The sequence below is a fragment of the Malus domestica genome, chromosome 09, assembly GCF_042453785.1.
Source record: "Malus domestica chromosome 09, GDT2T_hap1".
NCBI lineage: Eukaryota > Viridiplantae > Streptophyta > Magnoliopsida > Rosales > Rosaceae > Malus > Malus domestica.
Window position 1 is genome coordinate 14,726,115 of NC_091669.1, and position 15,729 is coordinate 14,741,843.

The window sequence follows — 15,729 nt, forward strand, 5'->3', positions numbered from 1 at the left end:
ATGTCTATACGAGGGTTGATGAAACAGCAGGTGCCGTGTCTTCTATTAGCTAGCCAGACAGTAGATACTACCTAAGTGCGACAGCATGCTTGGTCGATTATAATACCACAACTTTGTTGTTCCATATGAAACAGACAAATTATTCAACTCCCTAAATTATTACTTTATTAAATAAATAAAACTGCTAAATTTGATACAGCAACATTTGTGTGTTTTCGTATAATGTAATTAGCTAACCTGATAGCGCATAATAGATTTTTTTTTTACGCTACAGACGCATTCTAGTAATCTAATACCAAGGAAGAATGTATCGAATATGTGGTCTTGAGTGCATAATGAATACGATAAATGCTAGAAACTCGTTCTAAAAGCTGTATAATTTTAAAAATTGTAAACAATCGTTAAAGTCATAGAAATATTTTAGAAAAATTAGACATTAATCCATGGAAGATTAAAACAATAGCATTATTAAGTGCAGTGAAACATAGACGGATTCAACGAAGTATGGAACCAACAACCAAACATATTTGGACAACAACAAATCATCGCAGCATAAAAGACAATCTACACTTTTATTTACAAGTGCAACTGATCCAACTGAGAAGGGAGATAGCTCCTCTCCACTCCTCTCCAACTTCACCAATTGGCAACTTTCCCCACAAAGCTGGTAACTCTTTTTCTTTCCACTTTCCCACACTTTCTCACACAATCTTCTCACCAGCCAAACATTCCGTAAACTCCACTAAATCATGGCCGGTATAGACTCCTCCTTCGATTTCGAACAATCCTCCTCCAGTCACCGCCCGCCACGCCACCCCACGCCCTTTAGCTCCAGCTCCTTCACCCCGGTCAGCTCCAACTCCCAGTTTAACCAAAGCCGAACCCCTGGCAGCCGGAGGTCCCGCCACACCACGCCCCCCACGACTCCATTTGCCGCAGACAACGACAAGTCGTGGCAAGGCGAGATTTCGTGGCAGTTTGAGCCAACCGGGTGGAGCGACACGCGAAATTTGGGCTCAGTTTTGAGCCCATGGGCCACGGCAAGCACAACCTCCGAGGCCCACATAGTTCGCCGCTCCGCCAATTACTACTACCTCTCAAGAACTAGCAGACGCGCTGCCAGGAATAACCCAAATTACAATTCTGTCCCTGATGGCAGGCTTGAGCTTCAAAGCTATGTTGCTCCTCCTAGGGTTAATAATGGGAATGGCAACATTAATTTGAATAATAATAGTGAGAGATCTTTAATTTTTGCAAATAGTAGCTATGGTACACAACATAAAAAGCCCCCAAGATTGGAAAAAATAAAGGAGTTGGGAAGTGGGAATTATAGCGGAAGTGGTCCATTAGCTAGAAAAGATGTGCTCGGTCTGATCGACTATGATCATCCACCAAACCGGGCAGAAGATGACGCATCCGAAGTTTTGGGTCATGGGATGTCACATAATTTGGGTCATGACCTTGGTGGTCATTTTTACGATCATGGCCATCACAGTCACCATGGTACGTCAAAAATTATAGGACACGATGACTATGGTCGCGGGTCGTCACATGTGGGACATACTCATCATCTTCACGGTTATGATGATCATGCATGGCGATCAACAGTCTCTGGCCAACATAACGGCGGCGTTGATGGGTATGCCGATAGCGATCAAGGTTCGGGTTACGATGAAGAGGATGATGAAGAAGAAGATGCCGTGCCACCAAAGCAAGTAGGTTTGCTCAGCTTGTTCAAGTATTCAACAAAGTGGGATATGGTTCTTGTGTTTCTGGGATGCATTGGTGCTCTTATTAATGGAGGGTCTCTTCCATGGTACTCGTTTCTTTTCGGAACGTTTGTGAACAAGATTGCTATTGAATCAAAGTACGCTGACAAGACTCAGATGATGGATGATATCGAAACGGTATGTCAAAACTATTCATACATGTTTTAATTTCTAAATTTTTTTCTTATTAGCTTAGCCTTTTGAACAGAAAAGTTGGTATTTTTAAACGTTTTTTTAATATTACTGCATGTATACTGTACTAAAAAAAATATTACTGCATGTAATTTTTTTTTTTTTTGCCTGATACGAGCGATATTGGTATTCGAACACAGAGCTGCAAAAATATTTGGTTAGATTAACAATGGAAGTTCATTTTTCATTTCAATTTAATTTCAGATAGCCCTGGATATGGTTGGATTAGCAGCAATAGTTGTAGTTGGAGCATACATGGGTAAGATGCACATACATCATGATTTTCCTCTTTGTGTCCTTTTGAATAATATATTTTCTTCTCTTTGTGGTACAAATGTTTGATACCAAAAGTATTTTTTTGATCACTAAATGCAGAGATTACCTGTTGGAGAATGGTAGGGGAGAGATCTGCTCAAAGAATAAGAAGAGAATATCTAAGAGCAGTTCTACGGCAGGACATTAGCTTTTTCGACACAGAGATCGCCGCCGGCGACATTATGCATGGAATTTCTAGTGATGTTGCTCAAATCCAAGAAGTTATGGGGGAGAAGGTTTGCTTGCTATTTGCTTTTTATAAATTTTCTTTGAACTAATTTTTTTTATTACGCGACGATTAGGAGCTGATAAATTTTGGGAATTTTGAACTTTGTGAATAATTTCAGATGGCACATTTCATTCACCACATATGTACTTTCATATGTGGATACACCGTTGGATTTCTGAAGTCATGGAAGATCTCTCTGGTAGTCCTCTCAGTCATACCACTGATGATGTTCTGTGGTATCGCTTACAAAGCGGTTTATGTTGGCCTCGCTACGAAAGAAGAGGTATCGCTTAGAGCGCGGTTTATGTTGGCCTCGATCTTAAATTTTCTCAGCACTTGTACATTTTCCTAAATCTTTTATGGTGCATTTGTCACAGGTTTCTTACCGTAAAGCTGGTAATGTAGCCGAGCAAGCGATCAGTTCAATCAGAACTGTGTTTTCCTTTGTTGCAGAGGATCTTCTGGCTGAAAGATACGCAGATTTATTGAACAAATTGGTGCCTTTTGGAGCAAGGATCGGCTTCGCTAAGGGTGCTGGAGTGGGAGTTATCTATCTGGTTTCGTATTCAACATGGGCGTTGGCTTTCTGGTATGGTAGTATTTTGGTTTCTAAGGGAGAGATCTCTGGAGGCGCCGCCATTGCTTGTTTCTTCGGCGTCAATGTTGGGGGAAGGTATAAAGAATTTCTAAAATTGTGGGGGAGAGATTCTTTGTGCAGGACGTCCTTTCTTTAAGAAAGACAGGAAAGAAATGACGTCCTGCACAGAGCCGGAACTGTAAAACTTCAATTTTCTTGACACATTTTGCATGTGGCTGAATTTTCACAGGGGCTTGGCGTTGTCCCTATCATACTTCGCTCAGTTTTCACAAGGCACAGTAGCAGCGGGCCGGGTATTTGAAATTATAGACAGAGTTCCGGAGATAGACCCCTACAGCTCAGTAGGCAGGACCCTGCCGAGTACTCGAGGAAGGATTGAATTTAAAGGCGTTTCTTTCTCATACCCATCTCGTATGGATGCTCCGATTCTTCATTCCCTGAGTCTGGTTATCCCATCTTCGAAGAGTGTAGCACTTGTTGGCGCTAGCGGAGGTGGAAAGTCCACCATTTTCGCTCTTATAGAGAGGTTCTATGACCCTAACCAAGGTATCATAATCTTACGGTTTAACAATATTCAAAAAAACAACTTATGATAAAATGGACTAACTCTAGTTCCTTCTCTGATTTGGTTTTTGAATGTTTGTTTCGATAGGTACAATCACATTGGATGGTCATGATTTAAGGATGCTTCAGGTGAAATGGCTAAGAGATCAGATAGGTATGGTCGGCCAGGAGCCCGTACTCTTTGCCACAAGTATATTAGAAAATGTGTTAATGGGGAAGGAGAATGCCACCAAGAAGGAAGCGATTTCCGCCTGCATTGCTGCCAATGCCAACAGCTTCATTTCTGGCCTTCCACAAGGCTATGACACTCAGGTTCAACAGCAAAAATATTCTTAAAGTTCTCTTGCTATAGTGTTAGAATATGCACGGAAATGTTTTCAACAGTAAATCTGGACCACGCAATTAAACAAGAATTCACTTAATCCATGATCTAGATTGACAGTTCGAAGCACATATCCTCGCTTGTCTGGCAAGAGAACATTTACACAACGCTTACGTGCACATACACATATGTAAATACATAGATGCCTAGGTACTCATGGTGCAATGCTTATTTCATTGTCACATTTGGCAGGTTGGAGACAGAGGAACACTGCTGTCAGGAGGTCAGAAGCAAAGAATCGCATTGGCTCGAGCGATGATCAAAGACCCTAGAATCCTTCTCTTGGATGAACCTACCAGCGCCTTAGACCCTGAATCCGAGGCTGCAGTCCAAAAGGCTATTGACAAGATCTCCTCAGGCCGAACATCGATTGTAATTGCTCACAGGCTATCGACAGTAAGAAATTCTCACACCATCGTTGTTCTTGACTCTGGCTCTGTGGTTGAGATTGGTAATCATCGCCAGCTCATGGAAAAAGCAGGTGCCTACTATAGCCTTGTTGAGCTTGCCGCTGATGGTGTAACAAAACCTTTGTTGAAACAAAATGATAATCAGAAAGTTACTCAGTTTTCAGTGTCTGATATGCATGATTTGTCAAGATCGCCATTCGCTCAAGAGAAAAGCCAAGTAGAGGAGAAAGATGTCCAAAAACAAAAACCAAAAAAGGTTAAACTTTTGGATATATGGTTGTTACAAAGACCAGAGGTTCCAATGCTCTTAGTAGGGTTCTTCTTGGGTATGAATGGAGGTGCAATTTTGTCTATCTTTCCTTTTATTCTCGGCCTAGCCCTTGAAATATATTTCGATAATGACCCATCAAAAATTAACAAAAAAATTGACCCTCTTTGTTTAGCACTTGTTGGGCTTGGCCTTGGGAACATACTCTTAATGACAGGACAACAAGGGTTGTGTGGCTGGGCTGGAACAAAACTCACATTGAGAGTGCGAAACCTCCTGTTTCGTTCCATACTAAAACAAGAGCCTGGTTGGTTTGACTCCGAAGAAAATTCGAAATCAGTTCTGGTCTCGAGGCTCTCAGTTGATTCTGTCAGTTTTCGTTCAGTCCATATTGATCGATTATCAGTCTTGTTGATGGGTTTGAGTTCAGCCATCGTGGGACTTGGTTTGTCCCTTTGGATTAATAGGTGGCTAACTCTTTTGGCAGCTGCTCTCACTCCTTTGACTCTCGGTGCAAGTTACTTGAGCTTGATCATAAATTTAGGGCCAAAACTCGACAATGATGCTTATGCGAAAGCGAGCAACATTGCTTCTGGTGCTGTTTCAAACATAAGGACAGTCACAACATTTTCTGCTCAGCAACAGTTGGTTAAGTCCTTCGAAAGAGCTTTATTGGGGCCAAAGAGAAAATCAGTTAAGAGGTCACAAATCATGGGCCTAACACTAGGGTTTTCTCAAGGTGTTATGTATGGAGCATACACCTTAACCCTTTGGTTTGGTGGTTACCTTGTGAAAGAAGGCAAAGCAAGCTTCGGCGATGTGTATCAAATTTTTCTTATCCTTGTTTTGAGTTCGTTTTCTGTTGGACAATTAGCCGGTCTTGCACCAGACACATCCATGGCTTCAATAGCAATTCCAGCAGTTTTCGATATCATTACTCGCAAGCCATTAATCAGCAGCAGCAGCAGCAGAGAAAAAGAAAGGAAGCTTGACCGGTCGAAACCATTGGACATTCAATTCAAAATGGTGACATTCGCCTACCCTTCTAGGCCAGATGTGACCGTGCTGAGTGACTTTTGCTTGAAGGTCAAAGGCGGTAGCACGGTGGCATTGGCGGGCGGAAGCGGGTCCGGGAAATCGACGGTGATATGGTTAATACAGAGGTTTTATGATCCAATTCAAGGGAAGGTGCTGATGGGAGGGGTGGATTTGAGGGAGATAAATCTGAAGTGGTTGAGAAGGCAAATAGCTCTAGTGGGTCAAGAGCCTACATTGTTTGCAGGCACTATGAGAGAGAATATTGCTTTTGGAAACCCTAATGCTTCATGGTCTGAAATTGAAGACGCTGCAAGGGAAGCTTATATCCACAACTTCATTAGTAGCCTCCCTCAAGGCTATGAAACTCAGGTATATATAGTTCAATTTATAGCACTATATGCTCTTTAGTTCGGATAATTGACAAGCGTCGATGATATCACGTGTCAATATCATTGTTTCCAACAAAACATACTAACATATTATCAAATACATTTTCGACAAAACAAATTAAAGAGCAAGCGTCATGCACACAGAATTTTCTGTCTTCTGCGATGCATATCTTTCACCATAATGGTTTTCTCTTTCCTTTGATCAATAGGTTGGTGAGAGTGGGACCCAGCTATCTGGGGGCCAGAAGCAAAGGATTGCCATAGCAAGGGCTATACTGAAGAAATCAAAGGTACTACTTCTAGACGAAGCAAGTAGTGCACTGGATTTGGAATCAGAGAGGCACATACAAGAGGCACTTAAGAAGATCAGCAAAAGGGCTACAACCATCATAGTGGCTCACCGACTTTCGACAATCCGAGAGGCCGATATGATAGCGGTGATGAGCAACGGTGCCATCACAGAATATGGGAGCCATGATGCACTTATGGCCTCTCACCTTAACGGTGTGTACGCTAGCTTGGTGCGTGCAGAAACTGAAGCCAATGCGTTTTGATTACAGTATGTAACTTGTAAGCTACCCTTGGAACTTTTGTGATGGAGAAGATTGATTAGCATGCTTGTAGTTATAGAGAAGTAGCCAATCCATATTAATATTTATTTGGTCCACACTCTCATTACTTTTTGTGATGTTATACGGTTTGTAATTGATGTACCAACGTACATTCAATGACCCAAATGGTAGGGTTTAAACTTTTTTGTTTGTTTTTGTTTTCAACAAATAATATTGTCTATACTAAGGAGAAGTGGACTTAAGCCTCAAAATGAGCTAGCAATAATGTGGTTCAAATTCGCCTTTGGCGATAATCGAACCTAAGAATTCTCACTTACAAGTGAAGTGGAATACTGCTAGACCGTAGTACTGAGTAACTTGTTACAGCTAGTTAGTAAACCTAAATAATAGGGACCCGGTAGGGTACATTGAAGTACTTAATATAATCACCTATTGACAATCAAATATGGTCGTCAAATGTCATGATTGTATTGTATTTGTACCCAAGTTCCTAAATGAGAAAGGTAATATTTTAATTTTGGCAGGAATGAAATCGCATTTTTGTGTCCACTTGTTTACTTTCTTGGAATGAGAAAATCCTAAAGCGGGGAAGGGAAAGACAAAAATGAGTATATAGATCAACCATCTCCCTTAGTTAATTTCATCTCTGATTTTCAGGCATTAAAATGCAGATTTTAATGTGAAACCGTTATTTATTAATTTATTTTAATGTGGTATTCTATTTTTTTTTAACAAACAATATTATTTACACTAAGAGGGTAGGCTTAGTCTCACAATAGGCTAGCAATAATTTGGTTCAAACTCGCTTTTGGTGAGAATCGAACTTAAGACCTCTCACTTAGAAGTGAAGAGAAATACTACTAGACCGTAGTACTAAGTGGTTGTACTCCACTAGTTAATATCCTTGATTAAGATGCCTAGTGTTTATATGATCACATGTAAAAATTATGGTGAAATACTTTATGAGGCTACTACTTTGTATATAAGCATAATTTGTGTTCCCAGAAATTGGAAAAGTCCTTCCGTCTCAATTAACTCTTCCCAAAAGGAGAAATGCAACCACAAAGAGACCCACGACCTAATCAACAAACCAAATATATAAAAAGGGTGATCAATCACATTTATCTTGATTAATGTTGGCCCTTTAATCATCGTTGATTAATAAACAAAAAAGGCCATAAAATTCTGTGCGTTTTTATTGTAACTTGACTTTGAAGCCAAGAGAAGCTGATGTTTACGTGCCTCGTATGCAAAGTAAAGCCTACAGAAGTGCTTTTGGACAAGCCAATATTCCTTCCATTATTCTCTGCCTCATCATCACCATATGCAGGATTTTTCCCTTGATTTCACTGCATCTCCTCTTAAGGTATTCAGAAATTTATGAACAACCGATCGTAGTTAGTTTTCGTTATCTTGGTTTTTGTGGTTCGGAATTTGTAACTGATGCTAGCTTAGTTTTCGATGAACTAACCGATGTTAGAAATTTGATTTTCTTGATTCGTGTTGTTTCCGAATGCGTGGTGTTCGTTAGTTTGGGTTTAGCAGAAGAAGAGAAGAAATTAAAGCAATGGCCTCCCTCACACCAGGAGTTTTGATCAAGTTTCTACAGAGCATAAACTCCAACGTGAAGGTTCGAGGAGAATACCGATCAGTCCTGCTTCAAGTGATCAGCATTGTGCCTGCCTTGAGTGGCTCGGAACTCTGGCCTAACCAAGGATTCTTCATAAAAGTCTCCGATTCTTCTCATTCCACTTATGTCTCGCTATCGAGGGAAGACAATGAGATTATATTGAATAACAAGTTGCAGCTTGGCCAGTTTTTTTATGTCGATAGAATGGAGGCAGGAACACCGGTTCCTATTCTTGTTGGAGTCAGACCAGTTCCAGGAAGACACCCTTTCGTGGGGAACCCTAAGGATTTGATGCAAATGTTAGAGCCATCAGAGAATCCAGTCCAAGCTGATCATGAAGGAACAAATAATAGTTCCAAATCGAGGGAACCCTTTGATGAAAACCCGAGACAAAAGCTTGTTATTAAAGAGGAAAAGGTGGCTGTTGCATCTAGGTATATGAAAGGTGTTTCGACATCAAATTCAAAAGCTAGCGCAGCGGATTCCAATGGAGGTGGGAAGAACAATGATAATGAGACTGGTGCTAAGAAGGTTGGCATGGTGAAAGGCAAGCAGCAAGAGCTTAATGGTCAGGTACGATTTGCGCGCTAAACATAGTTTCCGTTTTAAGTATATAACTGTTTTTTGACAAATGTAACAAAGTTCTAGTGTAGGAAACACATTTCTGTTGAATCTTTTGACCAGTTATGTAGTATGGTCATTTATACTAGTGTAACAGGCACGCTCAATAGCTCCTCCCCGCAATCGACCTCGTGCGCTTGCATCAGAGGCAGATGTGGCTGTATCTAATACCAAGGAGACTGCTGTGCCTTCAAGAAGCGCTTCTGCAAAACGCACTTCGGGCAAACAGGAAACCATGAACACTAACTGCTTGTCAAACCGAAAAGATAAAAGTAATTCAGCAGAGGCAGTTTTGTGGCCTTCTCTTCCGGCTAATTTTATGAAGCTCGGAAAGGTATTCCAGGCAACAACACATATTCATTGACTCTCATTCATGTGATCCAGGCAGCAATATATTGAATAACAATGTGACACATTTCGTATATTTTGTCAAAATTTTACAAGGGAATGCTTAGAAGGAGAAATCTAGCTTCTTTGGTTGCAGCAGAAGCTCAAAAAGAAGCATCTACAGCTGCAACTCTTGTCAAATCCCTTAGGTAAGCTATAATCTTACACGTATGAATCACCTTAACAATTGTCTCACAGTGAACTCTTTTTCTTTTCTTTTTTTCCAAGTATGTTCGCCGATCTATGCTCATCTGCTTCGCCGGACAATCCCCACATCTCTCTGAACAAGTTTTTCATACTCCACCAGCTCATTGACCAACCAAATATTGCAGCTCCGTTAAAGGATAATTCAACTCCTTTAACTACAAAGCAGTTACCTCCAGATGTCGAAACGTTGAGCAAAAAGACAGGCCTAATTCATGGTAAAGGTACATTGAAGTCTTCGAAGGTCCCCGCTGAGTTAAGTGGAGCAGAGAAACTAGAATGGGCGAAAGGAGATGGTGCGAAAGAGATAGCAGAACTCAGAGAAGCTCTCTTAAACAAAACAAGATCTTGGTTCTTGAAATTCTTGGAGGAGGCATTGGATTCTGGATTTCGTCTGAAAACCCCCCAAGAGAAGAAAGGTAAGGACAGTGCTGGGCGCCGCAATGAGCCAGAGAATCAAATCGCTGTGACGCTATCACAGCTTAAGAAAGGAAATGAGTGGTTGGATAAACTGAAAAACAGTCAGAGCTCAGAGAACAATGGATTGGTGGAGACCGTTGACAGGTTGAAACAAAAAGTGTATTCCTGTTTACTTGTTCATGTTGAATCTGCTGCTTCAGCTCTAGAAAACAGATCCGATCGCAATTGATTCAGCGAAACACACGAATAATTTATTACATTTGAGATAGATTTTGTTGCCAACCAATGTGATTTGAGCCAAGCATTGTTACTGAACTTGTGGATGATGAAATAATTTATGGATGTTGCTTGTGTATAAATTAATTCCAATAAAATGATGATATTTTGTACATAAACTTTGAAGAAATACATACGAATTACAGAAATAAAAAAATACATCAAGGATGTCAATGTAAGTGTTGTTAAGGACGTTGCAGCACTGCAGAACTAGAATCTGTTCGGAAATGAATTCGCGATACAATCATCGGTTAAACAAGTTAAAATGTAAGCTCCGAAAAAACTGACCACCTTCATTGCTGCCAACTTTGTGCCTGAAAGGGAGAGAGTCCAAGATGGAAAGCTAGAGCACATGCGAAATTCTCAGACAATGCTGATATATCTAGCATGTGCCCTGCTTCTCCAGCATGGCTCATTCTCCCTATATCCACCCTCAACTTCCGGCTGAACGATCACCAACGTCCCTTGGCGGCCTCCCTATAGATATTTTTTTCTACGGTTAATTAATAAATATCTTATAAGAAGCATGGAAATAATGTTGATTATAAAGGATTTTATATGCTGAAAACCGTACTTGTGTGGATATACCTAATGCTGCTCAAAGCTGATGAGCCTATGGATCCCACCTACTAGGTTGGCAAGCACTTTTGGTGGTGGTAGGGTTGTTTGCTCTTCTGCTTTTGCTTATAAAATAAGCAATTTTTTTATTTTTTGTTCTGTAAGTGAAGCAAGAGGTATGTTGAACCAAACAGAAGTTTGCTCGAACCGTTGGAAGTTCGGCAGCGAAAAGAGAAAAATAGGGTTACATCAAGAGAACAAAAAATATTTGAATTTAACGAGTTTTATTTGGAGGAAACTACTCTCCAACCAATAAGTTATAATATAGGTATGGACGGTTCTATCGACCCAATTTCTTTATAAGCTTCCGTACAATTTTTCGACAACAGATCGGGCAAAACATAACCTTGTCTGAAGATTTTGAGGAAATTTGAATCGCAGGCATCAGAACTAGATATAGGGCCCTGTTTGAAAGAACGAATGACCTAATTCCGAAATGGAAGTACTTGATTGTAACATAAACCACTTTCACTGATATAAACGATTCAATACAAAGAGTTAGTACATCATGAAGCTAGCATGCTTCGTTCGAACTAACTCTGACTAGAGAAGATTACAATGTACACCAGCACAAGATTTTCAATACTCTCTGAAAGTAAGATTCAGACGTCCAGGCCGGAGATTTGTTTTTTCCAGCAGGGTCTTCGGAGCAGTGTCTGGCTTTATAGACGATACACCATGAAATACATGCCTCGATTTTCCACCAAATATTAGAACATCTCCAGATTCCAGTATAACCTTATTTGCCCTGTCAACATCCCTTTGCTCACCGTACAAGAATTCTGCAGCATCTCCGATGGAAAAAGAGACAACTGGCAAACATTTGCGGAGACTTTGTTCACTTTCATCACGATCCTGCATGAAGGCATGGTCAAGAGATGTTATCAAGTAGTTCAGAACTTGTAAGGTTTTACTTATTTTAAGATTCACAAAATAATAAAGGATGAATTTCATTATATGGGAAATTTTGCTTCAGTATTCTAAACGATACAGAAATAACTAACGTGGACAACAGTTGCATTTGGGTTATAGATGATTTGGAAGATGATGCAGCTGCTGCGGATGAATGTCATGCAGTTCAGTGCATAAAATAAAAGTGACAGCTGTTCATCCAAAATGGTTAACAGATAGTTCGATGGCTGACGGCTACAGATGTAATGCTTAACAAAGTTGTATCAAATGCGCATACGACAGAGGGAGAACGATTAAATTAGAAGAAAGAAATGAATCCACTGCAGAGAAATAGATAAGGCTAACCTGATGAAGACCTAGTCGCCCAGAGGATGAGTAAAAGTTCACAAGACATATGTCTGGGATCATCCTTGGAAGTATGCCTTCGGAATTGCTAGTTTTAGAATCTTTCATAATAAGGGACTGGGACTCTTTGATTGCACTTTCAACCAACTGAAAGAATTTATCAGGAATCTTTGGCGGTATAGCACCATCAACAGGTCGATGATCTCCATATTGACTTGTCTCAGGGTCCCAATTCTTACCAAGGCACATCATCATCAAATTCAGCTTTGCTCCATCACGGTAACCAGGTTTGTAGAAACCTCCAGAACCCAAACCCAAGTCTCGGCATAACTTGACCATATTCATCTAGAAGAAATCAAAAACAGAAAATCTCACAATCCATCAACTTAGTCTACAAGTTTCATATACCATTCACATATTTCAGATTGGTGAAACATAATTATCAGTTGGAGAATGATTTAACAATGAAAACTAATCACAGAATTTAGAAGAAGTAAAAGAACAAAAAGAAGCACCTGGTCATCGAGGGAAAGGTAACTTTTTAATAGAACCATTCCAGACTGCAAAACACTTCCACTGTTCTGTTCCTTGGAGCGCTTGATTTCATTCCGCCTTTCTCTATTCTGTACTAGCAGAGGAGCCTTTAGGGTAATAGAACCCCTTGATTTAGGAGGACATAAATCAAAAGTCAAGTGTTCAGAAGGCTCTGGCTTCCCTTGGTTGGTTGCATTTACAGGACTGTTAATAGGGAATGGCACACCATGGGCCTCAGATTTGCAGGGCAGAGTTACACTATCCTCTGTCATCTCACTCGGGGTTTCTCTAATCTGCATTCTCTCTACCCCGGTATGCAAATTCTCAGAATAACTCAGATTAGAAAACAAAGGAGGATGCTCTCCGTAGCTTGAATCTGAGACAATTGACAAATTTGAAACTTTCGGGTTAACACCCCTGGACTCAGTTGATTTATGTCCCTCCTTAAAACTCTCAGAATGAGAATGCGTGTCCTCTCTTCCAGATGAATGCCATTCCTGCCGATGTGCAGAACTGGTGGCAGGTTTATGCTCAGAATGATGTGATACCCGAAACTCATAGTTACCTGAGGAGTCATTAGAAAATGTTCCACGAGTTCCAACCCCAGCCTGCTGTTTGTGCAAACAGTGTGAATAAACACAGTTCAATCAACTCAACTCCACAAAATCATGTGCAAGGATAACCAACATAAACGTCGAAGATAACCAAACAAATCCATTTCATAAAAGAGCAGCTAAACAAATGAAATGCCACTAAATCTACCAAGGAATGGAGCTGAGTCAAGACATCAAAACTACAAACCAGCCGTAAATTTATAACAGTTTTCCCATCCCAGACTTGAATTCGTAGACCATCGTGCTCAAACGTACTAAATCAAAACACAAACCAACTATGATTTGTCTAAACACCTATGCTGCTCAAAGTAAACACTTTTAAACCATTGACCACCACATGCTTGAAAATTCTCTTACTAACACCCAGTTCCCATAACACATTCTAAACCCTAAAACCCTAAATGAATCATTTTGAAAGTGCAAAAGTAAGAAAAAGTTCCAAACTTTTCAACCAGAACTCACATTACATTCCAATTTAATTTCAAAAATCTCAAAGCATGTAAAATTAGAGTCTTTCACTCAAATCTAACAAAAGTTCATTATAAAATGCACAAAAATCCCATGATTAACAAGATCATAATCATAGAAAAGATGCAAAAAAAAAAAAAAAAAAAAAACCAAGAAATCAAGTCTGTCAATAGATAGGGGTGGCGATAAACTTACAGGGCTGTGGAGATTGGAAGGGTGGCCGGCGGCGAGAGGATAACGTCGGCCACGTCGTTGGTTTCCTCGAGCTTGACCTCCGCGATTCGTAGGAAAACGTCCGCCTCGGAGGCTTTGTGGAGCTTGACCTCCCCGGTTCGTGGAGAATCGTCCGCCGCGGGTGATGTCGCCATCTTGAGCGCGATTGTCCATGGAGTTTCTTGGACCTAAATCGCTGTAATTGGCGGGGAAATTACGGTTAATTTTGGAAGAAACGAAAGGAAATGACTGAACAGTTGAAAACGGTGAAAAGTGAGAAGTGAGGAGGAGAGATCGAAAGGAAAGTTAATATTTGATTATATTAGAAAATGGATGGAATTTGTTGGAGGGATAGATGCGATCTGTGAGTCCTTCAGCCTGAAGTTAGCAAGTCTTTTCAACTTCTTGGCTTTTCACCTTTAACGATTCTCCACGAAATGCTGACGAAAGGAATAACTCGCATAAATCTTTACATTTTTTAGGGCTATTTACTCGATTGCACACAATTTTTTACATTTTATTCCTCACTAGCCTTCATGCATGCGCTCAAGCAGAATGTATTTTTTCAACACGATGTGATATATGTGACTTACATATTTTAAATATATATATATATATGTGTAAATTAACAAAAGAAAAGTTAAATATTTGAAGTAAATGAATAATCTTAAATGAAAAAACGTCTCATAAATCAATTAAAGCATCTGACTTCACATAATAAAATTGGCCTCTATAGAATTTACATTAAGAATAGAGAAAATAATATTTAATAAACAATTGATTGAATCACATTATTGCTACCCATTATAAGGCTAAGCTCACCCCTTCCGCTTTAGTGTAAATAATATCGTTTGTTAAAAAAAAAATCATTTAACAACTAATTTAATCATATTATTATCCGTGTGCAAAATATTTTTTTTATAATCGGCATTACACACCTCTTAAGATGTTTTGAACGTGTTTAAAATAGAGAAAATAATATTTAATAAACAACTGATTGAATCACATTGTTGCTAGTCCATTGTGAGGCTAAACTCACCTCCCTCCCCCTTAGTATAGATAATATTGTATGTTAGCATTATATGTCTCTTAAGATGTTTTGAACGTATTTAGAAATAGATAAATTAAATCAAATTATTACTAACCTATTGTGAGGTAAATTAAAAAAAAAACCACAAAATAATTTAATTATTAAAAAAATACTATTAAATGACGAAAATGCCCTGCCTTATTTGATGCTTTTGAAGTTTTTGTTTTGGGGGCATTTTTGTCCAATTTTTTTGTTGAAGTTTGGTGACACCAAAACACTATTCACCTTTTATTCTCTCCTTATATATAATAGATAGATATTTAGTGCACTAGTAATCCATTTAATATTTTTAAAACATTTCAATCGCATATTTAGTTATTATTTCGTTCTAATTTCAATGGAAGTGCCCTAAAAAGGAAAAGCAGGCAAACTTTGCCGAGACAAGTGAAGAAACGCTGCTCATGGCTTATGTGGATGACAACAAAGTTAAAAGTGATTGCATATGGTTCTTGGATTCAGGGTGCAGCAACCATATGTGTGGTAAGAAGGAGATCTTCTGTGATCTTAATGAAGGCTTCAAGGATTCAGTCAAATTGGGAAATGACGCAAGCTTGAAAGTACAAGGAAATGGCAGCATTCAAATAGAGATAGATGGGACCATGCATGTGATTACTGAGGTGTTCTATGTGCCAGACTTGAAGAACAACCTATTGAGCATTGGGCAACTACAG

At 39.6% G+C, this 15,729-nt stretch overlaps 3 protein-coding genes across 4 annotated transcripts; 2 read left to right on the forward strand and 1 right to left on the reverse strand.

Annotated features, from left to right (window-relative positions):
• Positions 1-749: 749 nt before the first annotated feature.
• On the forward strand, positions 750-6,958 carry LOC103443659 (ABC transporter B family member 19-like). Its single transcript, XM_008382550.4, has 9 exons — positions 750-1,907; positions 2,166-2,220; positions 2,337-2,512; positions 2,624-2,788; positions 2,883-3,178; positions 3,333-3,649; positions 3,756-3,979; positions 4,242-6,134; positions 6,364-6,958. Exons 1-9 carry the CDS (start codon positions 750-752, stop codon positions 6,706-6,708), a joined length of 4,629 nt encoding a protein of 1,542 aa, XP_008380772.2. The 3' UTR covers positions 6,709-6,958.
• Positions 6,959-7,064: 106 nt separating this feature from the next.
• On the forward strand, positions 7,065-10,383 carry LOC103443658 (uncharacterized). Its single transcript, XM_008382549.4, has 5 exons — positions 7,065-8,092; positions 8,258-8,929; positions 9,075-9,311; positions 9,422-9,513; positions 9,593-10,383. Exons 1-5 carry the CDS (start codon positions 8,051-8,053, stop codon positions 10,215-10,217), a joined length of 1,668 nt encoding a protein of 555 aa, XP_008380771.2. The 5' UTR covers positions 7,065-8,050; the 3' UTR covers positions 10,218-10,383.
• Positions 10,384-11,328: 945 nt separating this feature from the next.
• LOC103443657 (DNA N(6)-methyladenine demethylase ALKBH1D-like) lies at positions 11,329-14,369 on the reverse strand. 2 transcript variants are annotated; one of them, XM_008382547.4, is made up of 4 exons: positions 13,951-14,369; positions 12,655-13,281; positions 12,140-12,484; positions 11,329-11,737 (listed from the first exon to the last, which is right to left on the reverse strand). In XM_008382547.4, exons 1-4 carry the CDS (start codon positions 14,140-14,142, stop codon positions 11,462-11,464), a joined length of 1,440 nt encoding a protein of 479 aa, XP_008380769.1. In that variant the 5' UTR covers positions 14,143-14,369; the 3' UTR covers positions 11,329-11,461. The 2 variants fall into 2 exon arrangements, with proteins under 2 accessions (XP_008380769.1, XP_008380768.1); XM_008382546.4 differs by having other exon boundaries at positions 12,655-13,284.
• Positions 14,370-15,729: the final 1,360 nt, after the last annotated feature.

Excerpts from the sequence above, each read along its gene's own strand:
- LOC103443659 (XM_008382550.4), top strand. The coding sequence starts at position 750 with ATGGCCGGTATAGACTCCTCCTTCGATTTCGAACAATCCTCCTCCAGT. Across the intron at positions 1,908-2,165 it reads TGATGGATGATATCGAAACG|ATAGCCCTGGATATGGTTGG; the intron begins GTATGTCAAAAC and ends ATTTAATTTCAG. Across the intron at positions 3,179-3,332 it reads GGCGTCAATGTTGGGGGAAG|GGGCTTGGCGTTGTCCCTAT; the intron begins GTATAAAGAATT and ends GAATTTTCACAG.
- LOC103443658 (XM_008382549.4), top strand. The coding sequence starts at position 8,051 with ATGCAGGATTTTTCCCTTGATTTCACTGCATCTCCTCTTAAG. Across the intron at positions 8,930-9,074 it reads AGCAAGAGCTTAATGGTCAG|GCACGCTCAATAGCTCCTCC; the intron begins GTACGATTTGCG and ends CTAGTGTAACAG. Across the intron at positions 9,514-9,592 it reads ACTCTTGTCAAATCCCTTAG|TATGTTCGCCGATCTATGCT; the intron begins GTAAGCTATAAT and ends TTTTTTTCCAAG.
- LOC103443657 (XM_008382546.4), bottom strand. The coding sequence starts at position 14,142 with ATGGACAATCGCGCTCAAGATGGCGACATCACCCGCGGCGGACGATTC. Across the intron at positions 12,485-12,654 it reads ACCTTTCCCTCGATGACCAG|ATGAATATGGTCAAGTTATG; the intron begins GTGCTTCTTTTT and ends GATTTCTTCTAG. Across the intron at positions 11,738-12,139 it reads GGCGACTAGGTCTTCATCAG|GATCGTGATGAAAGTGAACA; the intron begins GTTAGCCTTATC and ends GCCTTCATGCAG.